The 22913-nt window shown below is 36.4% G+C and overlaps 1 protein-coding gene across 6 annotated transcripts in view; it reads right to left on the bottom strand.

The window, feature by feature from the left end:
- Nucleotides 1–22913, bottom strand: part of CAMK4 (calcium/calmodulin dependent protein kinase IV) — a 326108-nt gene that overhangs the window by 132943 nt on the left and 170252 nt on the right. For 5 of the 6 annotated variants that reach the window (XM_047728971.1, XM_047728970.1, XM_047728973.1 and 2 more), the window contains one exon: nucleotides 714–792. The exons of the other annotated variant lie outside the window; for it this stretch is intronic. In XM_047728971.1, coding sequence (XP_047584927.1) covers nucleotides 714–792 — 79 coding nt within the window. The remainder of the gene's footprint in view (nucleotides 1–713; nucleotides 793–22913) is intronic. 6 annotated transcript variants of the gene reach the window in all.

Below are 22913 nucleotides of genomic sequence, written 5' to 3'. Positions count from 1 at the left end.
GTGGGGGGTTGCATACTGTCTCCCTAGCTACCAAGGAGTATGGGCCCCCTGCCCTTTGGTAGCCTTTTTGGCACCAATCCTAATCAAGGTGTAACAGGCTGGTTCAAAGGTCTACTAGGGTAAATTGTAATTCAATTGGTCACCTAGCATCCTGTGGAGTTTCCCGTGTGTGATACAATCTCATTGGTCACCTGTGCATGACCAAGCCCGACCGCATGGCGTTTGCCCTTAAAAGCTAGTCTGTGAAAAAGAGAAGGGTCGCCCTCTCTTGTAAGAGGTGCGTCCCCGAACGTTCGGTTTGATTCTTGACGCTTGGCGCGAAATAAAGCTTTGCTTGACCTTCGCTTTTATCAGTCTCGCTCCTTTAATCACGGACCCATTACTGGGGCATAACACACATATATGGACATGTGTACACATATATGTACATATGTACATTACTAGTATACAAAGTATACCAGGTCTACCTGCCAGTTCTAAAGGTTTCTCACTTCTCCCCACAACCACATCCAGTCTGAGATCCAGTCGCTTTCAAAGAGTCATGGAGTTTCCACTAGAAAACAACTCATTTTGCTGCATTTTCATGCTCAAGATTCAAGTGAGTTAGCTGTACACAGCAGTTCTCTGGCCTCTTTATCCTGTGAATCAGGGCTCCTGGCTTCTCCAGGTCACAGATCCCTTAGAGATGCTGTTATATAATGAAATAAACTTACTGTTTTCTTTAACACTTTGAGAGCATAAGGCTTCTGGGTCCCCTTCTGTTTGCATCTGTACACAATGGATGTAGCACCCCTTGAGGGGGGAAAAAGACAAAAAGAAAATGTTATGCTCTGGACATGAAATCAAGGGGAAAGCTTGAAAATAAATCTATCTTGCAGTTACCCTCATAACTGACAAGTGTTTATAAGTTCTACTACAGGACCAGCCCAATTGCATTTTTTTTTCACAACTGAATATGGTTTGCTCAGAAAAAATCTAGGTTTTCCAGTCTGTTCTTTTCCTTCTGGCCCATCCTATACAAGTGACATGCTCAGGGCTGCTGCATTCAGTAGGCTCTGGAATAACCTGGGTCCTCAGGTGAACATTACTTTTGGGTGACATCCTCCAAATTTCAGAGTCCCTGGGCTTTCATAAAGGTATGAAATTACAATTTCAAATTAGCCATACAGCTTCAGGGAGAGAGTTTAAGTTCAGCACTGGGCTGTAAGGGTCAGGACAGTGAGCAAACTTGCCAAAGGAAGGGGGACCCCGTGAATTTACACCAATTCATTTGGTGCCCTGGCATTCTCCCAGTGTTAACATTAGCCCCACAGAGATTCTGGCTCTTTCATCTTGGTGAAAACTGCTACCATTTATTTATATATGCCCTAACAAAAATAATTACATGAGGGGCGCCTGGGGGGCTCACTGGGTTAAGCCTCTGCCTTCGGCTCAGGTCATGATCCCAGGGTCCTGGGATCGAGCCCTGCATCAGGCTCTCTGCTCAGCAGGAAGCCTGCTTAACCCTCTCCTCTGCCTGCCTCTCTGCCTACTTGTGATCTCTGTCTGTCAAATAAATAAATAAAATCTTTAAAATAAATAATTATGTGAGATATCCAGGGGAAATTATTACAGAAATGGTTAAGAATATATAGACAAAAAGTAGATCTTTCTGTTTAAAAAACTCAAATAAGTACAGACTGTTTACCTGTAAAGGAGAATGGCAAGAAGGGACTCAGTAACTGTCTTCATAAGTGTGTGAGGTTACTAAAAGGAGAACACTGAAAAGCAGACAGTGTGGTCCTGATGTTCTCTCTCCTCACACAATAGCAGGGCAATGAAATAGAGGCAAAAGAAGCCCACAGACCAAGCAGGCTTAAGTTACAACCTCAAAAAGGGAACTTTAGATGAATCTTAAAATAAGATCAGTTGAAGTAAATCTGTCACACTTTGAAAACGAGGCCAAAGGAACTCTTATGACATATTCAATCCTGTGGTTCTAAAATTCTAAGTAAGCATAAAAGAAGTCTAAAAAATCAAGCATATTCCTAGTTGCCCATTCACAATCCATTTTTAACAAAGTCAGGAGAAGGCAGAAACTGGTGGTGTATGTGCTGGTAGAGAAGAAAAATTTCAATACGTTTTTTTAAAACTTTGGTAAGATATAACATACACACAAAGAAATATATGGTTTTAGAAATGGAATAAATGGAGATAAACACAAAATTCAACTTTATTTTTAGTTGTTCAAAAGATAACTATCTAAAGCAAAACTATTGACAATGCATTATCTTTACAGAATAATCAAAAATGAAATGTGAGGGAGGAAGAAACAAAAGAAAAGACTAAAAAATAAAACAGCTAAAACTATGGTGAATTTTAATCAAATCACATTAGTAATTACATTAAATATAAACCTTATAAACACATTAGTTAAAAATAGAGATAATCAGATTGGATTGAAAAACTAAGATCAGGGATGCCTGGGTGGCTCAGTTGGTTGGACGACTGCCTTTGGCTCAGGTCATGATCCTGGAGTCCCGGGATCGAGTCCCGCATCAGGCTCCCAGCTCCACGGGGAGTCTGCTTCTCTCTCTGACCTTCTCCTCGCTCATGCTCTCTCTCACTGTCTCTCTCTCAAATAAATAAATAAAATCTTAAAAAAAAAAAAAAGAAAAACTAAGATCAAACTTGCTGTGTATATAAACCCATTTAAATATAAAGGCAAAAACAGGTTAAAAATAAAATTCTAGAAAAGAGATACTATGCAAATACTAAAGAAAAGGAAACAGAAATAGATCTATTAAGATCATGCCAACCAGACTTCAGAATAGGTATAAAGATGGACATTACTTAATTATGAAGGGGTCACTTTCCCAGAATGACATAGCAGATGTAAATTTGTATGTGCTTAACAACAGCACTTCAAAGTACATGAACCCAAACTGATAGAACTGATAGGAGAAAAAGACAAATCCACAAATACAACTGGAGACTTCAACACACCCTCCCAGAAACTGAGAGAACAAGTAGACAATTTGTTACCAAGGATAGAAGACATGAACATTATTAACTAAGCTAACCTAATTTACATTAAGAGAAAACTACAAAAAAAAAAATAGCAGGAAATACATTTTCTTCAAAGGTAAAAGATCCACATCCAGACAATAAAGAGCTACAGTAATCAAGAGAGTGGTGTTAGAGAAAGAACAAAGATGAAAAAGAATGGAATGAAAAAAAGAATGCAGAAATAGTCTGAAACATATAGAGTCTGTTGGCAAAAAGGCAATTCAGTGGAAGAAAGGACAGTCTTTCCAACTATAAATAGTGCTGGAACAACTGGATACCCATATGCAAAAAGCAAACAAATTTATAATACAAAACAAAACAAAAACCTTTATCCAAACTTACACTGAACCAAAAAATTCTCAAAATGAATCACAGATATAAAACCTAGAATTCTAAAACTTGACCAAAAAAAAAAAAAAAGGAAGAAAATTTTGTGACCTTCAATTAGGCCATGATTTCTACATACAAAACCAAAAGCACAATGAATCAAAGAACAAACAAATAAACTGGATTTAATCTAAATTAAGAATGTCTATTCTTTGAAAGCCATGACAAGGAGAAAATTTTTACAAATCACATATCTCATAAAACATATCTAAAATTACAAAGAAACTCAAAACCCAATAATAAAAAATAACAGATTTAAAAAATGAACCAAAGAGCTGAACATATGTTTCACCAAAGAAAATATATCGATGGCAAAAAGCACAGAGAAAGATGCTCGACGTCATTTGTCATCAGGGAAATGAAACTAAAACTACCATGATACACAACTCCATACTTAGTGGAATGCCTTAAAGAAAAGAGAGAAAAAGAGAGAGAATATCATGAACTTGCAAGGATTCAGAGCAACACTAACACACTTTTGGAGGGAATGCAAAATGTTACAACCACTTTGGAAAAGAGTTTGGCAGTTTCTTATAAAATTATTTGCCCAAGTTAGATGAAAGCTATGTTCACGACCCAGCAATTGCACTACTAGGTATTTACCCCAAAGATACAGACATAGTGAAAAGAAGGGGCACTACAGATGTAGTGAAAAGAATGATCATAGCAGCAATGTCCACAATAGCCAAACTGTGGAAGGAGCCGAGATGCCCTTCAACAGATGAATGTTATAAAGAAGATGTGGTCCATACACACAATGAAATATTACTCAGCCATGGGAAGGAATGAATACCCACCATTTGCATCGACATGGATGGAACTGGAGGGGATTATGCTAAGTGAAATAAGTCAAGCAGAAAAAGACAATTATCACATGGTTTCACTCACATGTGAAACAAGGAATAGCATGAAGGACCACAGCAGAAGGGAGGGAAAACTGAATGGGAAGAAGTCAGAGAGGGAGACAAATCATGAGAGAGTCTGGACTCTGGCAACCAAACTGAGGATTCCAGAAGGGAGGAGGGTAGGAGGATGGGGTAACCAGGTAATGGGTATTAAGGAGGGCACGTGTTGTGATGAGCACTGGGTGTTCTATGCAACTAATGAATTGTTGAACACTACGTCAAAAACTAATGAGTACTATAGGCTGGCTAATTTAACATAATAAAAAAAGAGAGAAAGCTGTGTTCACTCACAAACTTGAAAACAAATCTTTACAGCAGTTGCTCAGTAATCATCAAACATTGCAAACAACTCCAACATTCCTCAACTGAGAAATGGATTAATAATCTGTGACACATCCATATAGGGGAATACTACCCAGAAATAAAAAGGAATGAACTAGGGTACACACAACAACTTGGATGGTTCTTAATATCCTAAGTGAAAGAAGCCAGGTTCAAAAGACTGTGTTACTCCATTTATAGAACATTATTTCAAAGACAAGACTATAAGGACAGAAAATAGATCAGTACTCAGGGATGAAGGAGGGACTGAATACAAATGAGTATGGGAGAATTTTTTGGCATAATGAAACATATACATTTTGCTTGTGGTGTGTTTACACAACTATATACATTTGTTAAAATAGGTAGAAATGTATAATAAAATTTGCTGTATGTAATTATACTGTGATAAAAATACAGTGAAAAACCCTTCCAAGAAAACCCTATCATTCAAAAGGAAGATTAAAAAATATTACCAAAAGGTAGCCTGTAACATTCAACTTAGTCTATTTTTATTTAATGGTAACTGATGATATTTGGAAAAAAAAAAAGAAAAGAAAAGAAGTACAAGGGAAAGTGATTTGCAAACACTGAAGAAAATTAAAGATCTAATTTCCATTTTTGTAACAATTGAAAAATTAATATACTCAAAAATTCATATAAAAGAAATAGATTAAATATCCTCTATTCCTTAATTTATCACGTTAAATTACCTATAAATAATTTCGGTTTATACATCACTGTCTTAGCAAAAGCCTTCCAGAAATTTTTAACAAAATACATTCTTGGGGTGGCTGAGTGGCTCAGTGTGTCTGCCTTTGGCTCAGGTCATGATCCCAGAATCCTGGGATCAAGTCCTACAAAGTGCTCTCTGCTCAGCAGGGAGGCTGCTTCTCCTCTCCCTCTCCCTGCTGCTCTGGCTACTTGTGCTCTCTCTCTTTCTCTCTCTCCATCAAATAAATAAATAAAATCTTTTAAAAAAACAACAAAATACATTCTTAACTGATCAATCTCAGGATAACCTTATGCTATAAATAACTCACAATTAAAAAATTTTTTTGTATTTTTGTATATGAGGAATCCATTAAGAGAGTCCAATTTAATATGCTAAGTAATGGACTTGTTAATATGAACAGATCATTTAATTTTTTCCACTTTATTGAGTTATAACTGACAGGTAAAACTGTATAAATTTAAGCTATACAATGTAATGATTTGATATATGTACATATTACAAAATAATTACTATAATAAGATTAGTTAACGCATCCATCACCTCACACAGTTAAAATTTTAAGAATGACTTTTTAGAATGAATTTTAAGATTAAGTTAAAAGAATAGAAGAGCCAAAACAAATTTATGTGAAAATAACATTTCAGTAATTTCTCTAAAATATAACCCATTTTCTTTGCTGAAATTAAATGATAAGCTTAAAGAAACCATGTTTCAGTATGTTTATGTAAAAATAAAAACTATTTTACATGTTAACAGTAAATTTTTAATACACAAAGAACATTGGTAATAATACTGAATCCACATTTCAAAATAGATTATAGACAGAATCACAATAAAATTTCCTGAGATATAAAGAAAGCAAGGAGATTATAGTAGAGGATATTATATTCATGGAGTTACTCAACTGGAAAAAAGAAAGCGTCACTTACATCTCTTTATTTACAATATATTCTTTAATTAAAAAGGCCAAGAAATAAAGAAATTATTCTAGTTAGGAGTTTTTCTGCTATGATTTTGTTAAAAAAGAAAATCAATATTCTTCTGGAGTCTGAGCTTGACTTCTACTTTCATACTGGTTTTCTTTAACAGAATTTTTTTTTTTAAAGATTTTATTTATTTATTTGACAGACAGAGATTACAAGTAGGCAAGAGAGGCAGGCAGGGAGAGAGAGGAGGAAGCAGGCTCTCTGCGGAGCCGAGAGCCCGATGTGGGGCTCGATCCCAGGACCCTGGGACCATGACCTGAGCCGAAGGCAGAGGCTTCAACCCACTGAGCCACCCAGGCGCCCCAAGACTGTATTTTTAAGTAATCTGCATACCCAACATAGGGCTCAAAGTCACAACCTTGAAAATCAAGAGTTGCACCCTCCACCAACTAAGCCAATCAGAAGCCCCTTTAACAGATATTTTGGAAAAAATTATTTTTCAGGTTATTAAGAAAAAAAAAGTTAAAGGCAAATGTTAAAAAGGTTATTACATTGCAAAGATGAGAAAGTAGTCAAACGTATTTATAGACTAACATATATAACTTACGAGCTCGTGTTCGTAAAATCATGTACATTATATATACATGATAATCATAATCCTACGTATATGCTACTATACAAACACAATATATATTATTATTATGTATAATACACACACACATTACTGCCCCTGTAAAGCTGTTGATAAGCACTTGATATTGGTATCCAGTTGTGTCAAACTTACGGATGTGGGGAAAAGCTCCAGATATAATATTTATATATTTGTCTGAGAACACTTCAAGTATAGAGTCCATTGCTACTACATTTAGGAGCACTTAGTAAAAAAAAGGGGGGGGGGCTTTTTATCCTGTAATTAATCTCTACATACTCCTTATGTCTAACACTTAAGGAATAATCAACTGGATTCACCCTAATGTTTTAGGGAATTAGGATGAAAGCGCATAATGTTAAGATAATTTAGAATCAAGGGCATTCTCCCAGTAAGAGGCTAACAATCACTGATTGGTTTTCTGGGGGAGGATTTAGTGGAACATTTGTGATTTGGGGGTTGAAGCAATAGAGCTTGGCTTCCCTTGCCATCAAACCTACAACTTGCTCTTTGGAAATGCACGAAAACTTCAGATATAGAATCTCTTAAAACATAGAAGTCTGGAGGGACTGTTGACCACTCTGCTGCTTGGCTCCAGATGTGTCTCTATAATGATATGTTTCATAGCCATGGAAAATTGTCTCTGCTAAGTGTATTAAGCCTCATCAAGTTATGAAAGTGGTTTCTTTTTTTTTCTTTTTTGTTAATTGGAAGGGTCTTGAAATTGAACCAAAGAATCTTTTTTTTTAATATTTTATTCATTTATGCGACAAACAGAGATCACAAGTAGGCAGAAAGGCAGGCAGAGAGAGGAGGAAGCAGTCTCCCCACCGAGCAGAGAGCCCGATGCGGGGCTCAATTCCAGGACCCTGAGATCATGACCTGAGCCAAAGGCAGAGGCTTTAACCCACTGAGCCACCCAGGCACCCCCAGAACCAAAGAATCTTATCTTTCTCTAACATTGAAGGAGCTTGGTTAAAGAATAGAGTTACGTCAAAATATTAATCATTTTCAAACATTTCAATGCAATTATTTCTTGTTTTGTTTTTTTTTGGTTTTTTTGCACCCAATTTTTAGAACTTTTTTATTTTCAATATGTGTATGTGCTTGCAGGAAAGATCCTCCTAATGCTCATTATGGTAAGGTTTAAGAACAAGGCTGTGATTTATAAGAACTGTCAATCATATGCTGAAAACATAATGTGCACAACTCTATATGTCATTGTATTTCTTCTACATGATTGACTTGCTATTATTTAACAAGCCTATTCTTTTCATTGTTATTGTTTTGTTTTGTTTTTTTTTTTAGATTAGACGAATTGTTAAGGAAGACTGGTTATAACCTCAAAATTGGTTCTTCTTGGTGGGTGAAAGAGTCATATTCAGGAACAGGAGCCCGAAAAAAATAAAAGTCTCTAAGTGTTTAATGTCAGCACACATCTTGCCCCATTCCAGTGACAGTTTTTCATTGTTTCATTCTCCCTTCCTGCCAGCTGCAACTCCTCAGTGCTCTTCAAGACTTAAGTGTTTCAAGATGTTCTTTGGTGACCAAAGACCAAAATCAAATCTGAACCTTAAACCAACAAAGAACAGGAAAAACTGCTGAAATGATTTAATTACTGATTTGGCATTTTCAATCTACATCTTGAAGAATGGCTAACCTTTAGAATTTAGAAAGTTGTTATTAGACCTGGAGGTTTTCCAAGTCAGTTAAATTTTACAGTCCTAAAATAAATCTCAAAAATTTCATGTCACGGGGTGACAGTAAACCTCAGATTTCAAGAGGTGCTCAAGGCCCAAGGTTTTAATAAGGTTGGGTTCAGAATTTCAGTCTATCCATAACTATGCTCTCCTTTCCCTGTTCATTGAATCCTGCAGAGAGCAAGGGCAAACATACCACCTCAGTCATCAGGGTCATAACCCGGCTTAATACGTGGGGCCTTATATGGACTCAAAACTTTCCCTGACAGATTCTCACTTGTTTGGCCCTGATTTCCGCTTGCTCTATACCCACTCTTCCATGTCTAATTCCTGACTGATATACTTCCTTCTTCAAGATCTACACTGGCAAGTGCTTAACTCTTCGAACCATGAACGATTACACTCTCTACATGGGGAGCCTCCAGTTTCTCACAGCCCTGCTACCTTAGTTAACAATTTCTTTCAGTTGCCTGACAGCACTTAGCTGTGACTTCATTCCTAGTCCTGCATTTTTGCAATGACTGGCTTAAATATGACTCCTTTAGTTTCAAAAATTTAACAAAGCCCCTGCCCAAAGAGAAAGTAAAAGCTTAAGTGGCTTTGGAATTCAAATTCAAGTTCAAAGCAAACAAAAACCAGCTTCAAATTATCACATTGCCTTATATATTTGTTCTCAATCAAAAAGTAATGTAATGGGGCGCCTGGGTGGCTCAGTGGGTTAAAGCCTCTGTCTTCGGCTCAGGTCATGATCTCAGGGTTCTGGAATCGAGCCCCACATAGGGCTCTCTGCTCTCTGGGGAACGTGCTTCCTCCTCTCTCGCCTGCCTCTCTGCCTACTTGTGATCTCTGTCTGTCAAAAAAAAAAAAAGTAATGTAACAATAAATACTGTTGACATAAAAGGTCTTAACACTCTCATCAGTCCTTCCCTTTGTTTGGTTTAAAATATTTACTGCCTCATATGTTAGCCATTAGAATCAATTAACTACATGCCTTATAAAGACTATCTTTCTTTTCTCTGAATTTCCAGTCAACCATTTCATGCTACCATACATTCTGAAGACAGATTTGGTTCTTTGTTTTTTCACCTTTCTCCTCCATTCCCAGACCCATTCCCTTCTATTTCACATCATCTACTGTAATATATCTACTATAATATATTTATATGTATCCATCTAATCCAACCGTCATACCTTCACTGAAGCTTAATAAGTACTATTGTTTCTATGTACTATTGGTGATATGTATTTTCTCCAATATATTGAAATATAATTGACATAACATTGTGTAATTTTAAGCTGTACAACATGTTGATCTGATACACTTACATATTGTGAAATGATTACTACACTAGGGTTAGTTTAACACTTCCATCACCTGACATAATTGCCATTTCTTTTCTGTGGAGAGAATACTTAAGATTTACTCTCTTTGCAACTTTCAAGCATATAATATTGTTAAATATAATCACCATGCAATACATTAGGTCCTCAGAATTCACTCATCTTATAACTGGAAGGTTGTACCTCTGGCCAATATCTCCCCATTTCCCCCATACCCCAGCCTCCGACAACTACCCTTCTGCTTTCTGTTCTAGCAGTTTAGTTTTTTTAGATTCTACTTCTCAATGATATATACAGCATGTATCTTTCTCTGCCTGATTTATTTCACTTCACGTAATGCCCACAAGGTCCATCAATGTTGTTGCAACTGGCAGGATGTCCCTCTTTTTCATATCTAATAAATAAGTAAATAAATAAATAAACATCTTTATCCATTCATCTGTCGATGGACACTTGGCTTATTTCCGTATCTTGGGGACTGTGAATAATGCTGCAGTAAAGAATGGAGTGCAAATTATCTCTTCAAGATCCTAGTTTTGTTTCCTTTGTATATATACCTAGAAGTGGGATTGCTGGACCATATGGTAATTCTATTTTTAACTTTCCAAGGAACCTCATACTGTTTTCACAGTTGCTACACCAATTTAAATTCCCACCAACAGTGCGTGAGGGTTCCCTTTCCTCCGCATCCTTGCCAACACTTATCCTTTACCTTCCTGATGATAGCAATTCTAACAGGTGTGAAGTGATGTCACATCAAGGTTTTGATTTGCATTTCCTAGATGATTAGTGATGTTGAGCATTTTTTCATGTACTGGTCAGCCATCTCGATGTCTTCTTTGGAAAAATGTCTACTTGGTTCCTTTGTGCATTTTTAAATTAGATTCTTTGTTTTTTGTCTTTTAATTCGAGTAGTTCATTTACAATAAATATTCTTAATGATATGATTGGGTTTAAGTCATCCATATTGTTATTTGTTTCATTTGTTGTTATTTTTTTCTCTACTTTTCCTCCATCTTTTGGATTTAGTATTTTAGTATTTCCAGTATTAAATTTTATATTTCTTTTGGTCTTTAGGGTATACTTCATTGTTTTCTTAATGGTTGCTCTCAGGATTCCAGTATATAATCCTTAAGTTATCATAGTCTGCTCATAAGTCTGCTTAATTACTATAAAATATAAAAATCTCAACACAATAGCTCCATTTACCACCTTCCCTTCCTTCTCTATCCTTTGGGCTACTGTTGTGATACGTGCTATTTCTACAATGATTTTATTTGCTTCAAATGTTTAGCTGTTTTAAAAGATATTAAAGAGAAGAATGAAAACGAGTCTTTTACATTGCCCACATTCTCCTATTTCCAATGTTTTTCATTTCTTCCTATAAATCTGAATTTCCATCTGGCATTATTTTCCTTCAGTCAAGGAACTTTCTTTAGCATTACTTGTGGCTTGTGTGTGCTGATAATAGATTTGCACAGCGTTCGCTTATTTTAAAGTGTCTTTATTTTACTGTCATTTTGAGAGATTTTTTTCACCAGATGTAGAATTCTGGCTGGCAGGTTTGGTTTTGTTTTCTTTGAGGACTTTAAAAGTGTTCCACTATTTTTTTTAAAGACTTTATTTATTTTGAGGGAGAGGGAGAGAGAGAGCACAAGAGTCAGATGCTTAACCAACTGAGCCACGCAGGCGCCACATGCTCCACTATCTTCTAACTTCCATTTTTTTCTGATGAGGTATTAGCCATGCTTTATACCATTATTCTCTGTATATACTGTCATCTTTGGTTGCTTTAAAGTTTTATCTTTATCTTTGTTTTCTGGCTTTTGGCTATGTGCCTAGGTTTTGTTTTCATTTATTATGCTTGCTGCTCAATAAGCTTCCTGAATCTGCAATGTTCTTTACCAAATGTGGAAAATGTTCACCTATTGTTTCTCTAAGCTTTTTTCTGTCCAATTCTTTCTCTCCATATTGCATGTATAGTAGCCTTCTTGATATTATCCCACAAATTACCTCTGTAATTCTATTCTTTTTTACCAATTGTTTTTCTATTCTTCAAATTGGATCATTTTGATTGATCTGTCCTCAAGTTCACGGATCCTTTCTTCTGTGGCCTCTAATCCAGTCTTAAGCCTATGAATTTTTAATTTGATATAATGTACTTTTCAATTCCAAAATTTCCATTTGCCTTTTTTTTTAATAGTTTCCATTTCTGTGATGAGATGTTCTGTATGTTTACTCTTCATGCACCTATTTCATTTCATGTTCCTGAATGTTTGTACCATAGCTGTTTTATGCTTCTCAGCTGCTTATTTCAATATCTGGCTCATCTCCAAAAATCTGTGTTATTAACTGCTTTTTTCCCTCCTCAATTACAGATCCATATTCCTTCTTCTTTAAATGTCTAGTGTTTTTTTTGTTTTTGTTTTTGTTTTTATTCTAGTGTGATATGCATTTTTAAATGATACACACTAGGGAGTTTAGATTATATTATCTTCTTTTTTTAAAAGATTTATTTATTTTTTTGAGTTAGAGAAAGAGAGAGAGCACATGAATGGGGCCAGGGGCAGAAGGAGAGGGAAAGAGAGAATCTCAAGCAGACTCTGTGCCAAGCATGGAGCCCAACGTGGGGCTCTATCTCATAACCCCAAGATCATGATCTGAGCAAAATCAAGAGTCAGATCCTTAACCAACTGAACCACTCGGATAACCCTATGTTATCTTCTTTTTTAAGAAGAGCTGCCTTTTGCAATGATAGGCAGTTGAACTGTGGACAAATCTTTTTGATCCTGTCCAGTTTGGTTTTATTTGTTGTTAGAGCAAATCTATTTGATTTTTGTTCTTGGTCCAATGTCATGGTCCTTGCTCTAGGGGTGTGGCCTATTCTCCCAAGGTATCACCTTGTTGAGATTTCAAGCAAATATTTGGGGTGCTCAGTGAATCTCTCCACCTTGGCTTGGCCATAGATCCAATGTCTTCTAACAGCACATGCCTATCTTTCCTTTGATAGCTCTGTTGCTCCTGCTAAATCTCAGTAAACCTCACCATATATTATCCCCACTTAGAGAACCATGGTGAATGTGGTACTCACCTTGTGTTTCCCTTCTCTCAGGAACCAAAGTCCTATATGGCTCATTGTTTAGTGCCTAAAAACAATTGTGCCATGCATTATGTCCAGGTAATTTATGGAAGTGTACGTGTAGTTCCTCTTACTCCATCACTGCCAGAGCAGAACTCCTCCCTTACAGTCTTAATTTTTAATTTATTTATCAAGTTTGAATTAGATATTACTGTTTCAAAAAAGAAAAACAATATATTCATTCTTTATGTATTTATTAATAGTACATTTCAAATGCTGGCAAATCTTGTGAATGAAGGAGATTAGTGAATGATAAATCTATACAAGCAGAGTTAAGAAATTCCCTTTGGCATTCCAGGAAACTTTCAAACATCAGTAGCTTCTGTTATCATTTCTGAAGAAGAAAGGAATTTTGAGGCATGAGAAATAATTTTATTATGTCAAAACACTGTGGCCAAGATTTTTTCCTGTTGAATAGATGATCAAACAAACATACTTCTGGACAAAATAACTCATTTTAGATCACAGGCTTTTAGACTGTTCTAAAGGATTCATGTGGCTGGGAGCTGTACCAGATGGTAGCTACAGACGAGGAAGAGATTTCATCTCTCCCAGCTGTGACTTAGTCTTGTCACTGGCATTTTAGCAACATCTACCATTTAACATTATGAAACTATAAGGGTTAGAAATCAACACAATCACTCCTTCCACAAGCAGCTTAGCCGGGGCAAGACTAGGAGCTTATCTGACACATAGATGTTTGACCTGCATTGGGTTTTAAAAAATGTTGAATGTCTTGCCAACATACAAATACTGAGGGATTTCATTAAAAAAAAAAAAAAAAATCAGATTTCTATCTTCTTTTGAATCCGGCAACAGTAATTTTTAAATTGCGTCTAGTAGTAGCTGATATGCCCTAAGTAGCAAATGATTTTTAGAGAGGAATTGTAGTCTCCTTAACAGCTTTATGCATTTACATTACTGCCCAGATCCTGTGGCATACACATTTACCTCCCCTGACCTAATGAACATTCAGGAAATAGGAAGAGCTGGTAACCAAAGCAAATGAATGTTTAAAGGCTCCTTTCCAGATATATAGGTGGGATTATTAATTCCTAGAATGTATTCTATTTCTCTGCTTTAAAATTCAGCTTAGTAGTTTAAAGTCCATGACTATTATTCCATTTCACTGTATCAAAGACACCATCGATTTTAAGAGGCATCATTATGCTATGATCACTAAAAATAAAAAGAAAAGAAAAGAAAAAGAAAAGCTGCTTTTGCTAAATTATGACAACCCATGGATTGAAGAATGCATCTTGATGGCAGAGGTGTTGAAATGTGGAAAACTGTGCACTTTAATATCAATCAAAAATGGCAATATCATATATGAAAAGCACACACATAAACAGAATGCTTTCTAGTTTACAAATCGATTTCAGTCTCTTCATGATTTCCATCCTCACTGCCATTGTCTCTTAAATAGACTCTAGACCTCTAGTCTCATTCCCTTCAGTCCTCCTCCAGTCTACTAACAGGACAATCTCTCTAGAATAGAAATCTGCCTATCTCACTATCCCTCTATGCTCACTATCCCTGTGACAGCGAGAAGAACCCGGTTTCTCAGTATGTCATGTGACACTGTTTGGCATCTTGTCCTCTTTTCTGTTCTTACCTGCTCTTGCCCTCCCTTTCATATTTAGCAAAACCAAATTCACTAAGTCTTTGTTTCAGTCACCTCCTCCAATTTTCTGGCTAACCAGAAATTCTTCAATTCAGCACAATCATCACCTCTTGTGGGATGACTTCCATAGCACATACACAACATCTTTTCTTTCCATTCTGGAGTCATTTGAAGCTAGTGTGGTCCACTTCTCTACCTAATATTTGCCTTGTGGTTTATTTGCATGCATGCCTGTCTAGACAAGAGCTTGCCAATGGCCATCTCGTAAGTGGTTTCCACCCTTCACAGATACACTTTGCCTACAAAATGTTTAGACCACTTTTGTAATTAGATGTCCACCTTAAAAAATACAGATATTTCACATTTTAAAGAAAAAAAGCCTAGATACAAGGGACTAACCACAACCAGCTGAAGCTGGCAGAGACTGCCCCATTGAGATTAGACATGCTTTCTACAGTGTGTCAGGAAAAGCAGTCCCCCTGCTTTTTATTCCTATTTATTCCTTCTTGCTGATATTAGAATTTATAAAGAGGGAAGGCTGATGTTTCCTCAATTCTGAGTTCTTGTGTCTTTTGGCAGAATTTCCTATATCCTGTGGGAAGAGGTTTTTTTGTGGTTTTTATTTTTGTTGTTTCAATGTCTCTTCTGTAACTTTCCTGCATTTTGCTTTTGGGGCAAAAGCAAAAGAGACAAACTTAAACCAGCTAGAAATTTCAAAATAAATTTCTGTATGTTTTTGATCCTCAAAACAAAACAAAACAAAAAACATATCAGTATCCAATTACAAAATGACTCAATTTGTAGTGTGGAAGTAAATATCTTCACTTTTTGTTCTGATCTTTGTTCTCATTCAGCCTTCCAGAGAACATTTAAATAGCTTTGGAATAGGTTAGAATATTACCATTCCTATTCCTGAAAATATAATGTTAATTAAAATTATAGATTCCTTACTTCTAGTGATTTATCAATGCCAGTAAAGCACTGAGACACTACAGCCTCTGAACCATTTTTTCTTTTAATAATAAGACCATAATGTAACCTAAGAAAACTATTTTCTTTTTCTATTTCAAAACAAGTAATTTAAACAAATAATAGAATTATCTGGCTGAACCTGACACTATCTGTGGCTGCAGAGTAACCTTCGCTGTGCATCTTCAGGCTTTTATCTCATTATCCATTTAAAGCTAAGGGTGTACAGAGCTGGAGGAAGATGAATCACTTATCTTCTATCAGAGGCTCAGAGTTAAAAGAAAGAGCCACCTTGGTGTGCTCATCTTCAAAGAAAAAGTGAAGGAAAAGAAGGTTACAACTGAGGGCATGTTTTCAAATGTCAGAATGGGCCTCCTGGGCAAATGTCTGGGGGATGAGACTAAATGGCTGGGAACCCCGAACTGGGACAGTACAGTACAGCATCATGTACTGAAACCACAGAAAAGAAACTGAGCAGAGGTCTTATCTTCTCTAGGGGACTGGCGACATCTCCTGCCCTGTTCTGTGGAGTGGGAATGGCCAAAGGAGGTGGGGTGGGGGAGTTGAGAGGAGGAATTAGAGTAATAGGCCACATGCCAGGGCACTGATGTGATTAGGAATGATTGGAAATCCCTTAGGGGAATGTCAATTTCCTCTTTATTATCAGTAATGTTTGCTTAGGGTCATGAAATAATTTGAGTTGGCCTAAATGCAATCTTTAATGGCTAAAATGTAGTGGTCTATTCTGCTTCCTGCATTAATTAGAAATGGCATCTTATTATTGCCTAATGAGCCAAACGAAATGATAAGCTCCTTTGTGCCCTCTTTAACTTTAATCCTAGGCTGCTGAGCTGCTTCCTGAGGAAAGCAGTAAAGCATATGTAACTTACACTGACAAAAATGATCTTGGCTATGGCATTACAGCCTCTTGCAATCATTCAGCTCTCAGTCAAAATTATTTACCAAATGAAGCTGCCCCTGGCTGCATAATGGGGGAAAACAGGATGAGCCTTTTCAATAAAACGTGCTAGTATTTATCTAAACATCACCAAACAGAAATCATTTTTTCTAGAAACATTTATTTAGTTCCTCCTGTGCATCTTGGGGGCAGGGAGGATTGGTGAGTTTAAGATTTAGTGGAAAAGAGACAAGGATAAGGTAGTAATGAGTTCCTTCACATGTAAAATACAGAGATCATGATCAACAACTAAGGTTGTCATGAGGATTAATTAAGTATTTTATGTTAAAGACCCTAGCACAGTGTCAAGCATACAAATGGAGCTAAATGAATTTGAATTTCCTCCTGTTTCTGATTTGGAATCCCAAATGAAGACTACCCTAGTCAGGTAGACACTGACTCATTAACAAAGCAGAGTCCCTGTTCTGTTCACCACCTACAATGTTAATATTTCAAATTAATCTGAACAAATCAATAGTCATGAAATTGAACAAGGTAAATAGTACATAAAATAAAAGTAACTCACTATTTCTCTCCTTAATCAATTGAAAAGCTAATGCTGGCAAAATTGCTAATCATCTGGCAAATAGTGACTTTCCCCTTTGACTACTAATTCTGAGAAAGAATTAAAAATTTTTGATTAACAGTTTTCTTTTTAAAGAACTCTGGCCAAAAGATCATCCAAATGTATATTCATCTCAGATGAGGTGTAGAAGAATGTCCCAGTTGATCTGGCAATAAACAAGATAACACAATGTTTATCAGGATATGAAGTGTCTGGACAGAAAAAGCGGTATGGAGCTACATATGTTATCTATTTTTCCAATCATTCTGCTATTGCACTCTGTTATCGTTGATAAAATACTTTTTTTATATCAAATCCATCTATTTTGGAAATGAGATTTCTTCATCTAGATTGATATTATCACTTCATCAAAATGTTAAGATTGAAAAAGCTCTCTCAAGTTGTTTGTAGTTGTTGCTGGTTCATTTTAAATACAAATTCTCCCATATTGGTAAATGTCAACTTTCCCCATTTATATATATTGCTCATTATGAAGATGGAAATAGTGATTTCAACATATTGATTTTAACAAGAACTTATTTGATTATCTTAATGGTTTTCAACGAAGAAAATAAATAAAACATGACTACATTACAGTACATCACTTATTGATAAAAACGAATTAATTCATTAGCTTCTGTATATTTTTAACAATCACCTTTTAAAAAAAGTGTTCAAAATACAAAAGTATTCTGAAAAGATGATGGAACACATTTGTTCCTCTTCTGAGTTAAAGGCACTATATCAAACTTATTGGCCAATTATAAAGCAATTTTTGGAATGTAAAACATGTATTATGGGGCACATGAGCAATACTTTACATTCACCAGAAGAATATAAAGCAATTTACACTCCTGTATTACAGCCTTGTGAAGAAGAGCAATACTTTATATTCAGTAATGGGCTTCACTGTTATAAAATTGGGTTATGATACACTATTTATATATCATATAAATGGATTTGTAGATTCATAATTGCAAAAAGTGTTAGAACTATTAAAATGGCTTTCTATTATATGGATTTTGATGTGCTATTGGTCAAATCTTATCTGGATTTGGACAATGATGGCAAAAGTAAGCCTTCATGAGTAGTTTCAAGAGCATCAAAAGGTATCACTGAGTCTTATTCAAAATTACACAATTTGGGGGCACCTGAGTGGCTCAGTTGGTTAAGCATCTGACTCTTGATTTCAGCTCAGGTCATGATCTCAGGGTCCTGGGATCAAGGCCCACATTGGCTCCAGGCTTAGCAGAGAGTCTTCTTGAGGATTCTCTCTCTCCCTCTCAGCCCTCCCCCAGCTCCTGCTCTCCTTCTCTCTCTCTCTCTCTTTCCCTGTTTCTCTCGCTCTCAAATATTTTTTAAAAATTACACAATCTGAAACTACCAAAATCCTACATTTAAAAGAAATTCCACTGTAGATACTGACCATATCTCATATATTAAATAGATGCATTCCCCAAAATAACATAATTGTTTAATACTGGATTACTTTATGTGTTAATTTCTATTATACCTTTGAGGAGTGGTTCCTATAGGGAAAAAAGTCATGCTCAGGGGGAAAAAGACACACACTTAAGAATTCTGTCTACTACAAGGAAGATTCTGCTCCTATTATTTTATTTGGCCATACAATTACTGCAAGAAACTACTTTCTAAAAAAGGACAATCATTTCATATAATTTCACACATCATTTCAAAGAGCACACATTAAATTTAGGTCCCATTCACTGTCCTCTCTGACTTCAGTACAATGAAATATCCCAGTAGCACACAGTTATGTCTGTAATCTGGGCATTTTGTAGAAATTCCTACAGCAGAAATTCACTTAAAGAGGATGTTTTGTATAGTTTAAATGGTAAAGTACAAATAGCCAACATGTATTGAGCCGTACATTCCAGGGACTATACTGGCTACTTTGCATACACCATTTCATAATAATAACTTATTTGAGGAGATGAGACAACTAAGGTTCAGAGAAGTAAAGTAACTTGACCAAGGTCACAAAGCAAATATGTGGTGGGAAGGAAAGAACCTGATGACTTGCGTTATTGATATTTTTAATTAAAGTTGCATGGCTATTCATATTTCTTAAGTACAATAACAGATTAGTTGCTAACAAAGACTTTCTAACATACCTTTCAGTAGAAGGGAAAACATTTCAAGTTTTAATTCTGTTAATGAAGAGATCCTATCTCTCTTCATTTGCTTACTTATTCACAAAGTCCTTCTTGAGTCTCTACTTAGGGATACTGCTAGAAGACCAAGTAACACAAAGAAGAAGCTCAGATAAAATGCAATGGTAGCTTAAAGGAGAGTGATGAATTAGGGAAAGCTTCATAGAGGGAGTATCATCTGACTGCCTTTAAGAGTAGGAAAAATTTACCAGAAAGAAATGAGATGAGGGCAAAGGTCATTCTGGGCAAAGGAAGTGAGCAATAGCTCAGAAACTGGGATCGAAGACTCAATCCCAGACAGAAAGAACAGTGAGGGCTCTTGGGCTGGTTTTTCTATGAAGTGGATGAGGAACTGGTGTAATGTGAAATAAGATGAAGCCAGGGTATGAACAGTTAAATGCTAAGATTGGGAATCTGTTATCAATCCCTTAGGCAGAAGGAAGTTATTGACGTATCTGAGCATGGGAACAAAAAGATCAGTGCTGTAAGAGGATAAGGGATAAGGCATATATAGGTGGGAGAGAGACCAAAATCCAGGAGACTACTGGAGAAGCCATTACAGGAGCAGAAGTACAGAAGAGACAGGAGGAAGACAGTGGTAGTAGGAAAGGAGAGAAGGGGAGGTTGTAAGAGAGATTTCAAAAGTCATCTCTAGGAATGATTAGAAGTGGGAGGAGACAAAGACAGCTGAATAGAGAAGTTAGTGGTGATTAGATTTGAGCCTGAGCTATTGGAAGAATAGCAAACAAAGGAGAAAGAACAAGAAGGAGGTTTTAAATTAGGTTCTGATATATGGAGTTTAAGACTAAAAATTCCAGTCTAGATGTTCACAATGTAAAGATTTGCAGGTCATGTGACTAGAGTTAATGGCTGATGCCAAAAAACATAATAAGTATAAAGAAAGAAGAGATTTCACAAATACCCTCCAAATAAGACAGAGTGAGTAAGAAAAGAAAGAAAACTTTCTCAAAGCAGCAATGTTAAAGTTGCATAACTGGACCTTTATTACAATTATTTATGCTAAGTAGCTAGAGTGAAGTGGCTCTCAAATGGAGGTGATTTTGCATCCACCACGTGACCTTTACAAATCTCTGCAGACATTTTGTTGTCAAAACCAAGCAAAGCAGTGTTTGCTACTGGCTTTAAGTAAGTAGAGGGCAGGGATGTTGCTAAAAATCATACAATGCACAGAATGACACCCACCTCCACCCAAAGAACTACTGGCCCAACATGTCAACAGTGCTAGGATTGAGAAATCCTGGCTAAGATGAGACTTACCCAATACAGAACTGTAAGTTGTTCAGGCAGATAGTTGTTAAGGCAGGCAACAACTGTAAGTTGTTTAAGCAGAATAGAAGGGACATCCATCTGGTATAACGAAAGTTCTGAAATCCTTCATACTTAGTCTAAGTCAAAATTGAATTTTAAATTTGCAAAGAAGTTAAGTTGTGTTTTTTTTTAAGATTTTATTTATTTATTTATTTATTTATTTATTTATTGGAGAGAGAGAGAGTGTGTGAGCACTCATAAGCAGTTACTCTGGATCAGGCATTGTACTATGCCCTTTAAACACATTATCTCATCTAATTCTCAGGACAACCTTATGAGCTGGCTATTTTATGCCCACTGTACAGATAAGAAGAGTAAAGCCCAAAGAGGTAACTTACTTGCTCAAGGTGATACAGTTAGTAAGAGGTAAGGTTAGAACTTCAATCCAGTTATCTCTAGTGTGAGAGCCATTGCCTAACATAACCACCATGGTATCTGACTTATTTGACAATCCCTCAAAGCCACATCCTCTGGGTGAGGATGAGGAATCCTCCACTTTGGCACCCAGCTGCATGAGAAGCATTTGTGCAATGTTGCAGGCTGTATCACCTTGCAAGTGAAATTCAAGTATTTCCTGGGATGAACAAGTTCTTTGTACCCAAACTCATAATTTAAAAACCAAGGAATATGCTTTGCTTTAAAGAGAAAGAACTAACAGTTTTAGGGCAGAAATCCATCTCATATTTTTAGTTCTTTGCCTTTTCAAAAAAAAAAAAAAAAAAGTGTAATTTTTAATCTGGCTTTCTACATAAACCAAGAGAATTGGCCATAAAAAAATGCCAGGGGCGCCTGGGTGGCTCAGTGGGTTAAAGCCTCTGCCTTCGGCTCAGGTCATGATCCCGGGGTCCTGGGATCGAGCCCCGCATCGGGCTCTCTGCTCAGCAGGGAGCCTGCTTCCCTTCCTCTCTCTGCCTGCCTCTCTGCCTACCTGTGATCTCTGTCTGTCAAATAAATAAAATCTTAAAAAATAAAAATAAAAAAATGCCAGAGAAACAAAAAACAAAAACAAAACAGCAACAACAACAACCCCAACTCACTGCTACTGAAGATTGAGAAGTCTGATAAATCATCCACATTGATTGACCACTGGAATGAGACCAAAGACGAGAGAAAACACAGCTGTTTTAATATAATATTTACAATTAGCAGGCTTTGAGAAACTTCCCAAGAATAGTAGGGAATCCTTCAACTTTCTTTTGAATGACAGCTTTGCCATATGAACAGAGGGTATGATGCTAACTCTGCAAAGCCTGGATATTCCTGGACACATTCTGTAGGGGTCATAGATTGTCCAGAACAAACTAGCTTCTGAACCACCATGTAGTCTTTTTATCCTCTCCTGTATCATTTTTCCTTCCAAAGAAAGAATGGTTTAACATATCACCTGTTTGGGGATTTCCCATACAGAGCTCAATTCTTCAAACAGAAATCACTGAGGCACAAGGCATACTGTATGGTATGCTAATACCAGCACTCCCTCAGCAAGTCTCCAAAGCCAGCAACGATGCAGGTGGTGGCTGCCACATGGTAGTAGGCAGCCCCTTTCACAAGCCAATTTTAGAAATCTGAGGAAGAAGAACTGGAATCATTTTATTTTTCTTTTTGTCTTGGACGTAATTACAACCTTATACCAGCTAAACTGATACCACATCTCCTCACCATAGCAGAGAAGGTAAAGGAAGGTGTGGAAGGGGAGATCTGAAATACATTCGCCCAGGCAATGCTCTAATTAAAGATTGATGACTGTCAGATTCTTTAATAACATTCTCTCTGCACATAAACTTCACAATTTAAGTTCAACTGTATTTTAATGTCATTCTTAGAATAGGTACGTGTGAGATCTGTCATATGCTTGTGAGAATAATGCCCACCGCTGCTGTCAGAGGAACACAGCTAAGGGGACTCATCGCTTCCCACAGACCAGAACATTAGATAAAGCTTTCCAAATGAACACAAATAATTGTTTTATGTCCTAGAAAAGGGAGTATGTTTACAATGTCTTAAAACAGTTCAACTACTAATTTAAAAAAAGAGACCATTATACTTTTTATAGTTCTCTATATCTTTCTTTAAGTGACAGTGTCAGAATATACTCCTAATTTTAAAGCTAAAATGTGTTCAGTAGGTCAGAGATTACTGGAA

This window comes from Lutra lutra, chromosome 5 (assembly GCF_902655055.1).
Source record: "Lutra lutra chromosome 5, mLutLut1.2, whole genome shotgun sequence".
Taxonomy (NCBI): Eukaryota; Metazoa; Chordata; class Mammalia; order Carnivora; family Mustelidae; genus Lutra; species Lutra lutra.
This window is presented reverse-complemented; position numbering and strand designations above follow the sequence as displayed.